The sequence below is a fragment of the Myiozetetes cayanensis genome, unplaced genomic scaffold (genome assembly GCF_022539395.1).
Source record: "Myiozetetes cayanensis isolate MyiCay16 unplaced genomic scaffold, myiCay2020 scf3, whole genome shotgun sequence".
In the NCBI taxonomy this organism is placed as follows: domain Eukaryota; kingdom Metazoa; phylum Chordata; class Aves; order Passeriformes; family Tyrannidae; genus Myiozetetes; species Myiozetetes cayanensis.
In genome coordinates this window covers 6,356,477-6,374,243 of record NW_026087521.1, presented here as the reverse complement: position 1 = coordinate 6,374,243, position 17,767 = coordinate 6,356,477, and the positions used below count along the sequence as shown (strand labels likewise).

Sequence of the window (17,767 nt, the reverse complement as noted above, 5' to 3'; positions counted from 1 at the left end):
CAGTATTGAAAGATATCTCTTGTCTTTTTGTTAGCTGCACACCTAGAAATAATGTCAGTAATTGTTAACTGTTAGAGAGGCCAGACAGATTATTTGATTTGCCTTTTAAGGTGCTTATTCACTGATGGGGTTTGATTTCAGTGAGTTAGGCTGCTGTGGTCCTGAATAGCTGGGAAAAGATTGGTGGTTGGATCACGTCATTGTAAAGTCTCACCAGATGCATGACTGAAATAAAACAATGTCTTTGAATGCTCGTTTAATTAAAACATTTGTATTCTTTTGGTAGCCAGAAGTGCAACTTGCAGAAGGCTTTGATGTCTTCATGCCAAAATCCCAGCTGGACTCTATACTATCAAACTACACTCGCTCAGGAAGTCTGCTCTTTAGGAAGCTGGTCTGTGCATTTTTTGATGACAAGACTTTGGCTAACTCTTTACCAAATGGCAAAAGGAAAAGAGGGCTCAATGACAACCGGAAAGGACTAGACCAAAATATTGTGGGTGCAATAAAAGGTATGTTTTCTGCTTTCTTTCATATGTGTAATTAGAACATATTCTGAGCTAAGAAGAGTGTAAGGGGATTAGAATTTCTGACGTGTGTTAGGTCTATTAAAATATGCAGTCTTATTTTTATTCCCTTTCATTCACTTGTTAAAAATAGCTTCTACGGGGACAGCTTGTGTTAATTTTAAGCCAATGATCCTGGTTTCTGAAGTCAGGCTCTAAGGTTAGAAACTCAGTGTTCACATAAGATAATTACTTTTTTCCCCCGTATATCAGAGATGCAAAGAAATCTTGAAAACATGACAGCGTAACTGATACCCTTCAATCAAAATTCTGAGTCTTGCACTGCATCTGACTGTATCTGCTCTGTAAATTGCTTAGTAGTAGGTGGCTGGATTGGGGAGAGATGGAGGAAGGTAATGCTGGGGCTGAGATGAATTTGGTGCTCTTAAGAACTGGTGGTCGTTCTCCTCGGGAGCAAATTTCTTGGTCGGTGTGAGCATCCTGTGCTGGGTGGTTTTTCTTAGTGATCACTGCTTTATAGCTTCCAAAGAACACGTGTACCTTCAAACTCTGTGATCACAGTGTACAAAGAGCTAGTATTAGGCCAGAGGTTCTGAACTGCATTCTGTTTATTTTGAAATCTGATATTGTAGGGAAAATACCCGAGTTACCAAGAAAACAGTCTGTGTTGCAAAGTGAAGCTTGTTTTAGAGGCTGTGACTCATCCTCAGGTACAGATTGCTTACTTAGGAGACACAGGGCAATGAGAACAGTCTCTGTTATGTGTGTTGGCAGCAAAAGGAGGCAGGAGAACCTTTTGCAACCACCTCTCTGCCAACTTTTGGACCCCTCTCCCCATGAAAGAAAGACATTGACATACTGGCTTGAGTCCAGTGGAGGGCCACCAAGACTTACAGTACTAAAGCAGGGAAGTGGTGAAGTGTCACAGGTGGAGAGGCTGGGAGAACTGGAGAGAAGGTGATTCAGGAGAAACCTTATTGCTGTCCACAACTGCCTAGTGGGATGGTGTTGAGAAGATGGAGTCAGACTCTTCTCAGAGGCACAAGAAGCACTGAACATGTGGGAAATTGCAACATGAAGGCTGGACATGAAGGCCTTCAGAGGACCTTTCCAAGCTGTTTGATTCTGCAACAAAGTGTATGTTGTGCCCATGTCTTAGCCTTATGCGTTTTACAGAGTAGCTGACAGACTTTCTTACAGTTATGCTTGTAATCAGGTTTAAGTCACAAACATTGGTTTGTACCTTCCTTTCTTGAGCTCAATAATCTGCAAAAATCGGAGTCTGATTTCACTCTAACTTGTTCTTCATTAAAAGCTTTAATAAATAAGTTAAATGGAAGAAGAGTTCAAAATTACTTTTTTTTTTTTTAAATAACACTCTAGTTTGAACAGCGCTCGATAAAAGAAATGTTTTACAGTAAATGCAGGAGCACTATTAAAGTAGCAGCCATCACCCCCTGCAGAGAGCAATGTTTCTGAGTAGCTAAGCCCACATTACTGGAGCAAATTCTGAGGCTTGGCTTAACCTCTTCTCTTGAGCTTAGGAGAAGAAAGAGGGGAGTTGTAGTTCCAAGAGACAAATTTCATTTGTAATGGGACTATTAGGAACCACTGTAATAACAGTGATCTTTATTGGCATTTACAGTATTGCCCACACGCTGCTGCCTGATTCCTGATAGGGAAGCCCATCCCTAAAAGCTGTGATGGAATAAGATGCCAAGAGCTGACGTCCCGTGGATCTTTACTGAGTCTGGCTCCAATAGCACCCTTCTTCCCTCCGAGGAGCTGGGCTGTCACACACTGTGGTTTCATTTATTCCAAGAAATAACTGAGCCAGTATAAAATCTCTGCAGGAACAACATCATGTTGTTTGCATTATTATCATTAGCACATTCCTCTACCACGTGCCCAGATACCCTTTAGTGGCACTTCTAGTCCTTTTCCATGACAGAGATACAAAAGCCTACATTCACGACAAAAAAGTGCAGGGAATTTAAAGGAAGGACTGTTTGCTTGAAAATTACTCTTCCTGTCTGAAAACATTTTCACTGCCATCCTTACAAGTAATTTAATGCTTCTGCAACAGGATGATTAGCCAGGGAGCAATTCTCTCTTTTGACTTTGGGTATTCAGTGGCACTTGTTGAATCAGTTGCAGTGTTTCTCCTGGGCAATCAGCTTCCCTTGTGTGCTGCACCAGTCTTTCACTCGGAACTGAGGGAAAAAAAAAAAAAAGAGATGAAAAAATAAAAATAATCAGAAGCAGTTATTTTTCCTTTATGTTGTTGACTAGGAATTCAGCCAGTGAAATCCTTCCCTGCAGAAATCAATGAGCTGTGTTCGGATATGTAAGTGTGATGTATCCCTCAGGGATCCATACTGGAACCAGTGCTATTCAGTATTTTCATCAGTAACACAGACAGTGGTTTCTGGGGCACCCTCAGCACGTTTGCAGTGACACCAGGCTGAATGGTGCCGTTGATTTCCCAGAGGGAAGGGATGCCATCCAGAGGGACCTTGGCAGGTGTGAGGAATGGGTCCATGTGAACCTCCTCTGACGTTTAACAAGGCCTGCACCTGAGTCAGGGCAATGCCCAGTGTCAGAACAGACTGAGGGATGGAGGGATTGAGAACAGCCCTGCAGAGAAGGACTTGGGGGTACTGGTGGACAACAAATTAGATGGGAACCAGCAATGTGCACGCACAGCTCAGAAAGCCAACCCCATCCTGTGCTGCATCACCAGCAGTGTGGGCAGCAGGTCAAGGGAGGTGATTCTGTCCCTCTGCTCCACTCTGGTGAGACCCCACTTGCAGTGCTGCATCGAGCTCTGGGATCCTCAGCGCAGGAAGGGCATGGACCTGTTGGAACGAGTCCAGAGGAGGGTCACAACAGATGATCAGAGGCCTGGAGCACCTCTCCTGTGAAGGCAGGATGAGAGAGCTAAGGTTGTTCAGCCTGGAGAAGAGAAGGCTCTGGGGAGACCTTACTGTGGCCTTTTAATATAAAAAGGGGCCTTGTAAGAAAGGTGAGGATGGATATTTTACCAAAGCCTGTAGTGAACAGGACAAGGGAGCAATAGAATCATAGAACTGAAAGACAGTAGGCTTAAATTGGACATGAGGAAGACTTTTTTGTTTTTGGGGTTTTTTTTGTGATGAGGATGGTAAGGCACTGGCAGAGTTTACCCAGAGAAGCTGTGGCTACCCCTTACCTTGAAGTGTTCAGTGTCAGCTTGGCCAGGTCAGCTTTGAGCAACCTGATGAAGTGCAGGATGTCCCTGGCCATGGCAGGGGGGTTGGACTAGACGATCTTCAAAGTGCCCTTTCAACTCAAACCAGTCTCTGTTTCTATGACAGAGCGATTGTTAGCACTGTTCAGCTCAGATGGACTAGAAAGGGCAGGTCACACTTCTCCTGCCTCCTTGCTATTCAGTTGTGTCCACATTGGTCTTCCCCTTAACCACACATTGAGCAATCAAGGCTCTTTTGCCTCTCATTCAAGAAAAGAACAAACAAGTTAGAGAAGAGAAGCAGGTTAACATCCTGGCTCTCCAAGACTACCAGACTCTGGCTCACTGTGCAGGAAACAGGGGGCAGGAGTCGTAATTCCCACAGGGGGCACCTGTGGCAGGTGGCCTGGGGACAGCCTGGTGTCACAGATTGTCCCCAGGCCCTGGTCACGAGCAGGAACTGCAGTTGCAGTCATAAGTCATTGATCAGGTTCCTGTTGTGTCAGGTACCATGTGGATTCAGAAGGGAAAGGTTATTTCTGCCTTCAGAAAGATGGTGATTGTTGCAAGTCAGGCACTGTGAATGTGTGGGGATGTACTGACTTCTCTAGGCAGCCCTCAGAGTTGGTCTGACATCCTTGCAGATCAGACTGCAGAGGAAAGTATTGCTGATGCCTGTCATGCCATGGTTTTGTGAAGTTGTTAACGTGGAAGGAGGTTGCAGGGGGGTGTTGCTCTTGGTTCCTTTATACTTAGCAGCTGGCACTGCTTCAGAAGTGTGTGTATGCAAATACTGAAATTGTCTCTTTTTTTGCTGCATGTTTCCTTATCCCATTTGTGTGACATTTATTCTCAAGGATTACAAATTCCTTGAGCTGGGACCAGTTTTCTCTCTTTGTTTGCCGGTCATAATTGGACAGTGGGCTCTGAGACCTCTGACCAAGACTATGGTAGCAATACTAACAGCAATAATATTTTTTCTATTTCTGCTCTTGTTTATTTTTTGCACACCTCTCAGTTGCATGATGAAAATCAATTGCATCGGTTTCACTCCTTTTATAATGTTGTATTTTTGGTATAACGTTGTTAGGTTTGCTGTAAATACGGATTTAAAGATAATGTTGACCTTCTGTGTACAGCTTTTACAAAATACAAAATTGGACCTGTAGGATATTTCTTTTTTCTCAGTAATGGTGTTTTTTTGTTTTTTTTTTAAGTAGGTTTATAAAAATTCTGTTCTGTCTGGCTTGGCAGTATAAGATCCGTGATTTCCACAGTGGTGGGACTTCAGTCCTTCATCACTTTGCCTGCAGCCTTAGGAACCTGACCAAGAGGTCACCAAATGAGCAGATCTTCAGCTCTCTATCTGTACCATGTGGAAGGCAGCATTTACAAGTGCCTGCCACACCTGAGACTCAATTCAAAGTTCACTGTTATTTTTCTGTGATCATTTTGTGTGAAATTCATGAAGACATCAGGTGTAGAACGCTCCTCTGGGACAGGCTTTTATATGTAATAACTATGGCACCCAAATGACTTCTGAATTATGAACTTGTGAAATGCTGAGTTAGGCTTTATTCCCACAGTCCTGGATTTGGCCATTAAAATTCTTTTTCATAAGTGAATAACTTGATATATGTTGATTACAGTCCTCTTCTCCAGTCTCCTTTTCTCCTTCCTGCTGGCATGTTTCAAAAAGGTGGTATCTTTTTATTTCAGTTTTTACAGAAAAATACTGCACTGCTAACCATGTGGATAAACTTCCTGGTCCTAGGGACTGGGTCCAGATTCTTCAGGATCAAATTAAACTGGCAAGAAGACGATTAAAAAGAGGCTCAGGTATGTATAAAGATACGGGGAAAAACATGTGAATGTAAGATTAAAAGCTTAGAGCCTGTGTATCCACGGAACTGTTTTTCCTGTTGACTGTAGTGTTGTACTTGTTCACTTTATGAAAATTACACCTCTAACACTTCATCAGGTTTCTGTGTACTGTGTTTCCTTAGGTTTGATATGGTAGCAAGTTTAGGAGCTGTCTTTGCAGACAAGTTAACTTGGCATCTTTCTCTAACTCCTTTCCATTAACACCCAAACTCTTCTTCCCAGAAGTATGACTCCTAAACTAGCTGATCCATCCAAGGTGGAAGTTTTATAATTCCGTGTTATTTGGTCTGACAAGCCACTCACTGCAATGTTAAGACATAACCCAACTGACCTTTTCTCTAAACTATGTGTCTGGGAGAATAGATGAGTCTTCTCACATTCCTGGTGAAAGAATCAGCATCAGTGTAGCAAAAAAAACACCTACCCACCCACCCAGGTTGTGCCAGCAAGGTTCTGCAATACGTGAGAGGCAGCTTGCCAGCAGTGAGTAACAGGTAATCTAGGCAGGCTTTTGCAGCAAAGCTGCTCCACTTGGGCTGGGATAACCTGGATGCTTGGGGCTGGGACCAGCCTGCAGTGGAGCTCAGCACTAAGATTTCAGCTCCAGCCACGAACAGCAACGTGCAGTCTCAAAATCCCCAGTAGAATTCTGGGAGAGCAATATCACTGATTGAGAGACGTGTAATTACCTTACAAACCACAACTAGTCTCCTTCCCGTCTTCATGCCTCCAATCCTATGAGGGGCTTTCTTCCTACAAGGCTTCACTTACTCTTCCTCATCCTGCTCTTTCCCTAAGACTCTGTCAGGGTTGTATTTTTCGCCCGTCTCTCCCTCGGCGCATCTGACACTGTTGTCTGAGGCAGGTCACTTGTGCCAACGTCATTAAACACGGTCCTTCACTGTTACTGTATTTAGCTGCCTGCCTTTTCCCCTCTTCCCTGCTGCCCATCACCACAATTAAGTGCCTGTTAGCCTCTGTGAGCTGATGGGGTGGAAAACCTGATGGCTCCGCAGGGGATGTTCACCCCCTGGTCCCTCGTGGTGAGCGAGACCACAGGAAATGTCGTCTCCAGCTCCCTGTCTCCCAGAGCCAGTATTTTCTGTCCAAAGCTGCATCTCTGAAGCACACACACTTAGGCTGGCATCTGAAATCATTCTCCACAACGTTATTAATGCCAGGAGGGAAAAGCATAAGACTGAAGAAAATGAGAAACACCCAGAGACAGAAATAACACAGGGGGAGGAAAAAAGTGCAGATTATTCGGTAGCATAAGCTTCCCTGGGTAGAGAAGCAAACCAGCACTGGCCTTAAAAAGGGTTTCTTGTGTGTGTTGGGGGAGGGAGGACAGAGGGATACAAGATAATCTTGTTAAAGGCAGTGTCAGATTACTGGTGTTGTACAACAGGATTGCTTTCTGCCCCTTCCGAGGCTGCCTGTCACCCCCCAGGACAGGAGGGTGGAAGTGGGATGTCAGGCTTCAATATGTGAAGGGTGCAGTGCAGGATTTGGGAAGCAAAGGGTCCTTGGGCTGTCTGCAGACGATCCCTCAGGAAAGAGGATTGACCTAATTTTGTTTTGATTTTTATTTTCTTTCATCCTTTTTTATTTGCTTTTCTTCGTGCCTCTGCAGGATGTTAATTAAAATGACAATGACATTCAGCTTTTGCCTTTCAAATGGGGCCACCTCCATCTCTGGCCCTTGCTGGGGATGGGAGAATCTAAGCAGAGGATATTGTCTCTAAGCTAGCAAGACTGAAGGAAAATATGTGAAGCTGAGTATAGTGTGACAGAATCAGATAGGCTCCACTGTCTCTGCCTGCAGAGGGAAGGTAACTCGTTCACTGTATGTGGATGAGTAGTGAGCAGCAATGTACCTGGCAGCCTCTCAGGTTTTCTTGCTGAAAGAAACCTACACAGTCCCTAGATTGGTAGAAAAACTCTTTTTTGTGTGTTGTTTAGTTTACTGGCCAATCCCTGAAGCGCCACAGTTTCTCTCTGACTTGTAGCCACAGGCAGACATGCTCTTTTCAGTGTAGCAGGAGTGACTGAACACACCACTTGGCCCTCTGCACCCTTTCATCCCCTGCCACCTCCACTGGTGGCTTAAGCTAACCCAACCTGACCTTGCACTGAGGCACAGGAGATGTTTCCAAGGTCTTTGTGACAGCAAAGCACTAGATCTGAGCAGAGAGGCAGGAGCAGACAACTGGTTGCAGTAACATCCTCATCTTGTTGAAGTAAGATTTGTTAGTATTTTTATGTTACAACTGTGAGCTGCTGATTTGAGTAATCCAGTGCTGATGAGGCGGCAGATCCATCCAGTCCCATATTTTGTGTCCACAGATGGCTGTAAGCAGAAGCCTGGGGAGGTCTGTAGGGCTGGTTGAAACATTTGCTGGCCTAATCTCTCAACCCTCAGCAGCTTTATCCTGATGTAAAACTGCACAATTTATTCATTGTGAAACCATACCAAATTTGTGTGTAACTTAAGAGACCAAAACAGGAGGGGAGGGCAGGCGTGGAGGGAGGTTTGACCTTGTGGGAGAAGCTGTTTGAGGGCTCCATGTTGCTAAACTTAGCTTTTAAGAATCTTAAAACTGTGGGAATTGCAGCCACTGGGGTGTGGGATTGATCACTCTTCTGGCTGAGCTGTTGAGCTCTTCCAGGCTACCAGTGGCTGGTGGAGCAGGGGCTGAGCCTCTCTGAGTGAGTGTCCTCATGTCCACACTCACAGGTCATTCATTCCCTTTCCCTTTTGCCTCTGCTTGCTCACTGAAACATGTGCTGAGCCTGTAGGTACAGATCAAGGTGCCCAAAGAACAAATCTGAGCCAGCATTACTCTAACTTCACCCAAGACTTTCTGAGCCAGTGTGTCTCCCTGCTGGCTGATCACACTTATTTATCTACATCAGTTCCTGGTTTGTCATAACACACAGGCTTTATATGGAGAAAGCCTAAGATGGTCCATTTGTTTTACAGAAGCCACAAGACAAGTTTTTAGTCCGCACTATGTTGAGCTAAATTTTAAGAGCAGACGTATTTAAGAGAGGAGGGGCAGACTCTCCATCCTGCTTGCCTTCCCCTGAGCCATTCAGTACATCCTCTGATTACTTTTTCATTTCAAACCAGGCAGTAGGACACGGCATTCATGAGCAGCCCTCTCCACTTTATCCTGTGAAACGTTATTTCAGTCTGAAAACGTAAATCCTGCTCTAGCATTCAATGATATTATAATTTCAGGGAATTCTAGCAAATGAATGAGGTGGATCTGCTTTTCGTACCCCTTTCTATAGGGTGTACTCCCATGAGTGTTTTCAAATCAAATGAAATCATGATCACTGGATCATAGATGCTGCCCAGCTTCAACCTTATTTATCATGTTTGGCTCATCTCTTAGAATTAGGGACTGAAAAAGCTCCCTACTTGGAAAGCTAATCAAAAAAAACACACTTAAAAATTCTGCTTTCTAGAAAATAGTTCCCCTGTGTAGATTTTGAAAGGTTATTATCCTAAGCCAAATAAAAATTCATTTAAGTTCTGACTCAGTGACGATATTTTTCATAGCTGGGAATACTCTTTTTTTTTTAATTTATTTATTTTGCTTTGGCTTTTTCTTAGTTCTTTTAGATTATTGCCTGAGATCTGAGACTTGGGTAGGGTTTTTTTATTTGTTAGATCTGAGAATAAAGCTGTCACTGCCATTAAATTTTTATTGGCCTTGTTCAGTGTTTTCAGAATTTCACAAGTTGGCTGTCACAAAGGGGAGTAGAGACTGTGAGGTTAATGTTACAAACAGATGTTATAATTAAAATTAAAGAGTATAATAATATTCTTCAGTCTTGACTACTGGTCCCACTTCATGCCAATAGCACAGCACACTGTAGCTTTGTAGTGCCAGGTCTGTCTTCTCCCAGGAGAGGAGCTGAACTGTTGTGGTGGATGGGATGGGATGCAAGAAGTGAAAGGAAGAGGTAGGTGGATAGGTTTCCTCTCTTAAAGCAGCGTGACTTACAATGCAAATTGCCTTTTAAGAGGGATCTTAAAACTGGTGAAATCAGAAGGAGCTGACTGGCTGTTCCTGTCACCTCTGTGCCAGACACAGCATTCCAACCTTTTGATTACTAAACTCTCCATCCATTAATAAGCAACAGGTCAGGGGCCACACGTCTACCACAGTAAGTTCCTCCCTTTTTATGTTTTGAAGGGCCCAGGAGCCTTTATTCCATAGCAGTTGTCCATGGTGAGGCAGGAAAGCTGATACCGTGTGGGTAACATGTAATAACAATATGTAAATAATCCCATGGTAGGATTCTTGTGGCTGTCCTGTGCAGAGCCAGGAGTTGGACTTGGATGGTCCTTGTGGGCCCCTTCCGACTCAGGATGTTCTGTGATTTTATTCTAATACTGCCGAAGTTATACAGGGTAGGAGCTGTTCGTGCGAAGTGATTGCCTTGTGCATTACCTGGAAACTTTGGATTGCCCTACTCCTTCAAGGAAAGTATGGCAATGTTAGAAAACATGCTGAAATTTTTCAGACAGTATTCATTTAAATAAATTACATGCCGTGGGGCTTCATTCTTGAACCGTTGTTTAAAATTAACACCTTGTTGCAGTGTAAAATACTGGGAAGAAGGAGAAAAAGAGTTTACTGTTTTTCTGGAAATATGCCTTTTCTCTCATATCCTTGTTCAAACTGCTGCTTCCATTGTTTTGCATGAGGTTGGGGTTTTTTTTCTTTCTATTTCTCTTCTGATTCCCTGTTTTGTGCTTTTGACACAATACATACATGCTGCAAGAAATCAGCAATACACACAGGGCCAAGGAAGGATGTAGGATGAAGCCCAGCATGCGGTACAGTGTGTTTATGGCCAGTATTTTAGATAAAAACAGCTGTATTAAAGTGAGTAACTGCTGTATTCAGCTTCCCAGCCCTGGGCACACATGTTCATCTGTCCGAGGAGCAAAGCAGCAAGTGTACACTTAACAGGCAAACATGTATGTCAGAAGCTACCCAGTTTGGGTGCAACCTAAGGAAACAACTACCAGGGTTGTTGTGCAAGAGCTACTGAACTCTGTCTAAGCAAAGGACAGACAAGAGGCTCTGAATTCCCACAGTAGGATCTATTCCTGCGTGCCTTGTCTTGCAAGCTGGCCCAAGACAAGTGGGGTTTGGCTGACCGTCTGTGGGTGCGGTTGTCAAAGGCAAACCTTCTTTCCTGCTTGGAATGACATGTGAGAAGCTGGTGTTTTATATCCATGTTTGGAGGTCAAGGTGTTTGTCATTCCTTTGTGTCGTACTTCACCTGGAGCTGCAGTTACACATCCAGTTTGATAAAACAAATTCTGGCAGCTGCTGAGAAGAATGAGTAGCTCCCTGGGCATCTGCTGTGCTCCCACTCCCTTTCTGGCACTGGCACACGCATTCCTGTGGCCATGTTGTCAGTTTTTAACTGGATCTGGTCTTGGTGACTGTATAAACATTTGTGCTGGCACGAGGAGTGAGACTGAAACAATTGGTGGAGAGCTGAACTTCATCTCTCGGTCTTGTGCCCAGATTAAAATGGCCAGGTAACTTCTGGTTCTGCAGAGTCAGAGACTCAGGTCTTTATCTTCTGAAAGCAAGGTAGTTCCTCACTTCCATTTGTTTCTTTCTGTATTACTGCCGCCTTCTGAGTTCAGTGTTAGCCAGGTGTAAGAGCAGTCAGGCAGAAAGGTGACCACATCTCTAGAGCTGCCTCAAGTGTCACTGCAGAGACTTCCAGAAAAGCTGTCGCTTGAGTGGGCAGCCTTTGTTGGCACCAGCCCCGATATTCGTAGAGGGAAGGCTCTCCAGTCCATTGCCAGCACTCAGATCCTGTTTCCCCCATTTTCATAGCTCAGGTCCTTTCAACCCAAGGGGCCAGATACAGCATTGTCTCTTGCATGCTGAGTTGCTGTGCCACAGAATCACCTGGTGGCAGGTAGTTCTTCACAACATAGCTAGAAGTTGGCCTCAGATTGACACTGCAGATTTTTTAAGGTGTGTATATCCTGCTGGCTGATTCTCAGCCGCTTGTGGCACCGTGCTGTCTCCTCCCTTGCACATCCAGTCCTTCCATCACTGAGAGTCTGGTCCAGATTCAAACCAGCCTAGGGAACCTCTTTCCATTTAGTGAGCCCATCCCTTCCAAAATTCAGTGTTTTCACAGGGAGCTGTACTGAATTTGTTTCTACCCAGTGTGCCACCTTCACACAAAAAGCAGAAAACAGTACTGATTCAAGGCACGGAGTCACTTACAGGTCTGTGCCGTGAACTTGTCAGGACTCTGCATTTAAACCTCCTTCTGTGGGAGGGAAGCTACTTAGTATTAGAGTTCCTAGTTTGTTCATGTTTTCTTTAGTAATTAATTTTGCAGAACTGAGTAGAGACCATATAGCTAAAAAGTAAACTGACATTCAGGCACATGGGAGAGAGCAGCCTCTTGGTCCAGGGATGGATTGCCAGTGGTTCATGGATTACATTAGGAAACTGGTGTAGATTAGGATCTGGATTAGTTCTTACAATGTCATCATAAAGGCAGCAATTCAACATCCTCATGTGCAGAACCATGGTAAAGATGACCAGGACACTTACCTTAATTTCAAGTGGGAGCTGAACTGAGCTGCTCAGGGCATCTGCAGCCTTGGTCAGATTTGATCCCTAAGGATGTTGTGCAGTGAATGGATGTGAGCAGATGTATATCCACCACACTGGCCATGTACAGTGTAATTGATAAATTTAAACTAGAAGAGGATTGATGTAGATTAGACACGAGGAAGAAGATGTTACAGTGAGGGTGGTAAAACACGGGGTCAGGTTGCCCAGAGAGGTGGTAGATGCCCCATGCCTGGAAACATTAGAGTTCAAGTTGGACTCTGAGCAACCTGATCTAGTTCAAGCTGCCCCTGCTCATTGCAGAGGGGCTGGACTGGGAGACCTTTAAGGTCTCTTCCAACCCAAACCATTCTATGATTCAGTGATAATGGGCTTGTCCTTTGTGACCACACCTAGTTTGCTGAAGATCTCATTGTGCTATAAAAGCCTTAAATATCATGCTGCAGTGCAAAAGACAAAGGTAATAGGATTTTGGATAGGGCTTGTGTAGGTTAAGCACCCATTTCCTGTTACACACCTACGACTTACTCAGGGTTCATGTGCACCATCCCAGTACTAGAGCCTGACAAGTCCCTGCACATCTGCTGAGCGCAATGAGCTATCTTTATGCATACCCTTGGCCTCTGGCAAATGGGAGATGAACAAATTAGGCTTTCAGCCTTCCTTCACCGTGGGCCAAATTAAGTCAAATGGTCTTGCATAAGCTGTGGGTTGAAAGCACGTGTGTGTACATACACAGTAATTGCCTGCATGGTTATGTGCCTTTTGTAATTACCCTGGGCACCCCCCCCTGTATCTTTGAGGACATTTTGCCCTTGTAAATCTGGCCCCTGCAAAATGAGCCTGCCTGTGGCCACAGGAAGTCTGGGTGCAGAAATGGGGGTGTTCACCCTTTTTTTGGGTACAGAAATGGGGGTGTTCACCCTTTCCCTGAAGGCGTGGGGTGACGGCAGCTGTCGGAGGGTGGAGTTCCAGCCTGGGAGGCTCTTCCTCCAAGGACCACTGGGGGTTTTCCTTGTGACTTTTATCAAACAATCGCAACTCCTTTTATCATAGGGATATCCTGAAACCTTAAAAAGAGCAAGTGTTGCTCCATCCCGTTGCTGGCACAACTGCTTCGTAATACCCAACTCCCTCTTCTGAGTTTGCATTTTTATTATATGACCTTTTCCTCCAAGCGGTGAGTTTTTAACTGAGCGCTTGCAAATTGCAGCTGAGGAAAGTAGATAGAAAATGCAAAATCACTCTACAGTCTGTAGCTTTTTAATCGCATTCCCCTATTCAGTGAAAGTAATGAGATTTCTTGTTTATATTTGTAATCAGCAGAGGCAACTGACTGTGATGAGAAGCCGGACATTTCTCTACTACAAACAGGTAAAATGCATTAAAATTTTTATCAGCCTCCAGTATGTGTGTTTGTTTATTTATGGCACAGAAGCCGTTTTCAGTAATCCTGGCGTGCCGTGTGCAGCTGGGTAATTGCACCCAGGACTCTGCTTTCTGAAGTTTTGAGTGACCTGTATTAAAAAACAAATGCATCGGAATCTTAACATTTCCCCCTCAATTTCATATTCATAAAACCCCAAGGTGCATGGGAGCAGCTAAGCTAATAAGGCCAGTAAGTTACCCTTCTTATGGCAGATAGGGACTTGTGCTCATCCCTGATATTTCTGGGAGTACTTTTTATTCCTTAGCAGAGTTATCAGTAGGGACAAACACAATAATTTGTAATGTGTTCAGCATCTGTTTGGTTGTCCAAGGTATTAGCAATAATATCTTGGACTCACAGAAGGATTGCAGAGATATTTATATGCTAGTTAAGTGTTGGTTTACTTATTCTTGGAAGTGCAGCCACCCTGCCTTAAAAGCCTGACAGTTGCTAAACAGCAGCTTGGCTTTGCAGCTGTGTGGACTAGGAAATAACATATTTGTACACTGTTGTATTTGGTGTTGAAATCAAGACAGGCCAAGACTGACATTTGAAGCACCCTCTCATTAAGAGTCAGTCCCTCAATAGGTGCCCTGATGGCAGGAGCTGAGCTACCATCCTGTAAGAATCCAGTGGGGCCAGAGTCTGGGGAGATGGTCATTTCCCTGCATTTCAGACTCATTTCCCTGTAATGTCACCCAGATGCTGCCCCTTATCCCCAAAGCCAAATTAAAAGGAGGGAGGCTCTTGAGCAGACAAGCAGGGTCATGGATTATACTGCGGTTGTTATGTTATTCATTTCTAAGGTGCAGCAATGAAGGGTGGTTGGAGATCCGTGATTCCATTGCTGTGAGGAGCAGGACAGGTCTGATAACTGGGTTGCTGAGCGCATGGCACGGTACCTGACAGCTGTGGGGAGGACGGGAGACCACCAGTAACCATCACAGCATCTGTCTCTTGTGCGAGGGCTCCCTAATCCCTAACTGCCCGAGGGCTGGAGAAGGGGCTCTCGCACACCGAGGCTGTGTGCAGGAGCGGCAGCTGCCAGCCGTGGAGCGCTGTCGGAGCACGTGCAGTTACTAAGGAATAGGACCAGCGGAGCAGTTGGGAGGACAAGCAGCTTTAGTCTGGTTCTGGCATGGCCCCAGCGGGGGCTGGGAGCACGCGCTGCCTGGGAGCTGCCGCGCTGCTTTCCTGGCCAGCCGCTAAATAACATTTCAGGGTGCGCTCCTGATAATGGATGCAGGAAGCTCTGGCTTGAAAGGTCTCTTCCAAGTGACATCCTGTTCGTTTCTTTTATCAGGGAGGGAAGCAATTCCGCTGCGAGAGGACCCTCATAAAGATTGTTAATGCGATGCAGTGTTATCTTTTCATCGCTCTGGTAATCACATTAAGGAGCAGAATTAGCGGTTTGCTGCGCGTTTCTTTGAGCGCAGCTTCTGTAGTTACTACTTGTGTCGCACATTGGGGATGGAAATGAGGGTGCTGAGAGGGTTGTGGTAGAGAAGGCGACTCCCTTTCCTCTCCACAGCGGATCACCACTGTGGTCTGCTTGCTTGTGCACCTTCGAGCATCCATGCATGCAGTTTCTGAGCTGAAACACTTGTTTGTGATGCGTTCTACTCCACAGTACCCATGGAAGAATGCCTAAATAAATAAACCACAGTGCAGTTTGCACTGGGGGGAAGTGATGCTCACAGGCTGTAAGCCAAGTGTTTGACTCACACCCATTATTATATGTGTGCAAGTGCCTCTTTATAGTACATACCCATGTCATATCATACTGTTGTTGGAAGCAAAATATCTAAAGTGATATACAGACAGTATAATGACAGTAATTATCATGAGTCAAAATACAGATGCTTTCTATCAAGGAATGTAGCAAAAGAGGTGGGATATGAGTTTTACAGAGGTTTTCCCCTGTTTTAGTATAACTGGTTTTATAAAGGAGTGTTACTGACAGATTCCTTAAAGAAGAATTCATTCAGGTGTCTTCTCTGTTTAACTTGAAAAATCTTCGGGGCAGAGTCTCTCTGACTGTGTGTTTGTGCAGTGCCTAGTACGATGGGCCTTGGTTGCAGGTAAATGATGGACTCGGGAAAAATTCCTTCCCTGAAAGGGTTTTCCGGCATTGAAACAGGGTGCCCAGGGAAGTGGTGGAGTCACTGCCCCTGAAGGGATTTAAAAGACATGTAGGTGTGGCACTTCGGGACATGGTTGTTGGTGGGCTTGGCAGTGCTGGGTTAATGGTTGGACCTGATGATCTGGAGGGTCTTTTCCAACCTAAATGATCAGTGATCAGAGGTTAACCTGGTATGCTGGTACAACAAAACCAGAGTGAATTGGATTGCTTGAGGGGATCTTGCAGGAGACTGGATGGGGAGAAAGGTTGGGGTACAGAAGCTATCTGCGAGTAGTTGCTGTCTTGATCTTCTGTGACTGAAAAGACTTGTGAAGGAAAAGCACTCAGAATTATTTGAATCAATGGCAAATGTTGGTGCCAAAAAAAAGGAAAAACTCAGATACCTTTAATCTGCCTTTCCTGCTCTCTCAATCCTGCCTGTGACACTGGTGGCATGAAGAAGAAGATCTGGATATATGTGGAGTAGTGATGCTGAAATGCCTCAGTCAACACAGTTTTGGATCACAGCCTCTGGCTGAGACTTCATTTGGGACACCTCAGTCAGAGGTGTGGTTGCTCTCAGCTCTCTTCATTATTGGTGGGAAGAGGACTGCTTCCAAAGGGAGGGTCAGGTCAGCTCCAGTCGTGTTTGGAGGTGTCTCTCCTTTGCTGCTGGCAGGACCGGGCTCTGAGTGCAGTTCATTGTTGCAGGTGCACACAGCCTGGTTTGAATCAGCTCCCTCTGTGCCCACAATTAGCAGAGTCCTGGGGTTTGAGGAGTTCAGGGGGTGTTTTGTTTTCAGAACCCTCTTTTGGAGCTCAAAAGCCTGGTAAAAAATGGAGCTGGTACATCCTCATAAAACTAAGGAAGACATTTTTTCCCAATTATATTTTAGCACTTCTGAGCAGAAATGATGCTCCCATTGTAAAATCACCCTCCACGCTGAGGGCCTTGGCTTTAAAGGCTGTTGATTGAAGGGTGTTTAAAGTAAATTGGAAGAACTGTGGCAGTTAAACTTGCTGGGAACTTTGGTCCTTTGACAGATAAATCTCAAGAAAATACTAGAATTGTCTGTAACAATTAGCTCAGGTCTTTGCACCTACCAAAAGCTGAATGCTGTGTCCAGAGCTGAGCTGAGACAAATCAGACAGCTCTGGGGGTAATTACTGTGGGCTAAATGGAAAGAGTGAGTAGTTTCCCAGTGATACAGGATACCTGGAAGGTGTGAGATAGATCTTTATCAGGATGACAGTGTGGCAGCTTTTAGAGTCTTTCTATCTGAGTTGGTATTGCAAAAATGCTCATCTTATTTTGGTCTACAGTTTCTGTGAAAGGTCTGAATTTTGTGTTTGAGAAGGAAGGCATAACCCATAAGTTCTGCATGTGAAAACAAATGTAAGGCAGCTGCAACAGCCTTTTCTTGAATCCTCATCTCAAAAATTCCATTTGAAAGATACAGGCAGATACAGGACCATGAGGGAGCCCTCCTTACCTCTGCCTTGGACCACAGCTGTGCTGAAAATTTGTGTAGTTTCTCCACACTGGGGTTAATTTCAAGATGAGAAATAATTTTGATATCCCTAGAGGAAGCTGAAACACTTAACATCCCAATCCTCGGGTCTAGGGGTGATACAGCTTTGTGAAAAGATGAGAGCAATCTCCTGGTAAAGAAACAGATGATAAGAAAACAGCAACAATCCAATTCTATACAGGTTGTCTCCTTTTCTCTTGAAATACAATATCAAGAAAACGAAACTTGGGGGAGAAAAAAAGAAAAACCCTTTTTGAAACTTTAAATATAAATCCTTTATTGTAATATAAATCTTTATCCTTTCAATGCGTGATTGTATGAGTCTTCCCTTTTCATTTGGGTGCATTTGCCTCTCAGGCTGATTGATGTCTGTCTTCTATTTGCCCTGTGTTCTTAGCGCTCTCGT

At 44.6% G+C, this 17,767-nt stretch overlaps 1 protein-coding gene across 1 annotated transcript in view; it reads left to right on the top strand.

The window, feature by feature from the left end:
- Positions 1-17,767, top strand: part of BEND7 (BEN domain containing 7) — a 46,884-nt gene that overhangs the window by 26,535 nt on the left and 2,582 nt on the right. Inside the window, 3 exon segments of the mRNA XM_050324267.1 lie at positions 287-512; positions 5,476-5,595; positions 13,602-13,652. Coding sequence (XP_050180224.1) covers positions 287-512; positions 5,476-5,595; positions 13,602-13,652 — 397 coding nt within the window.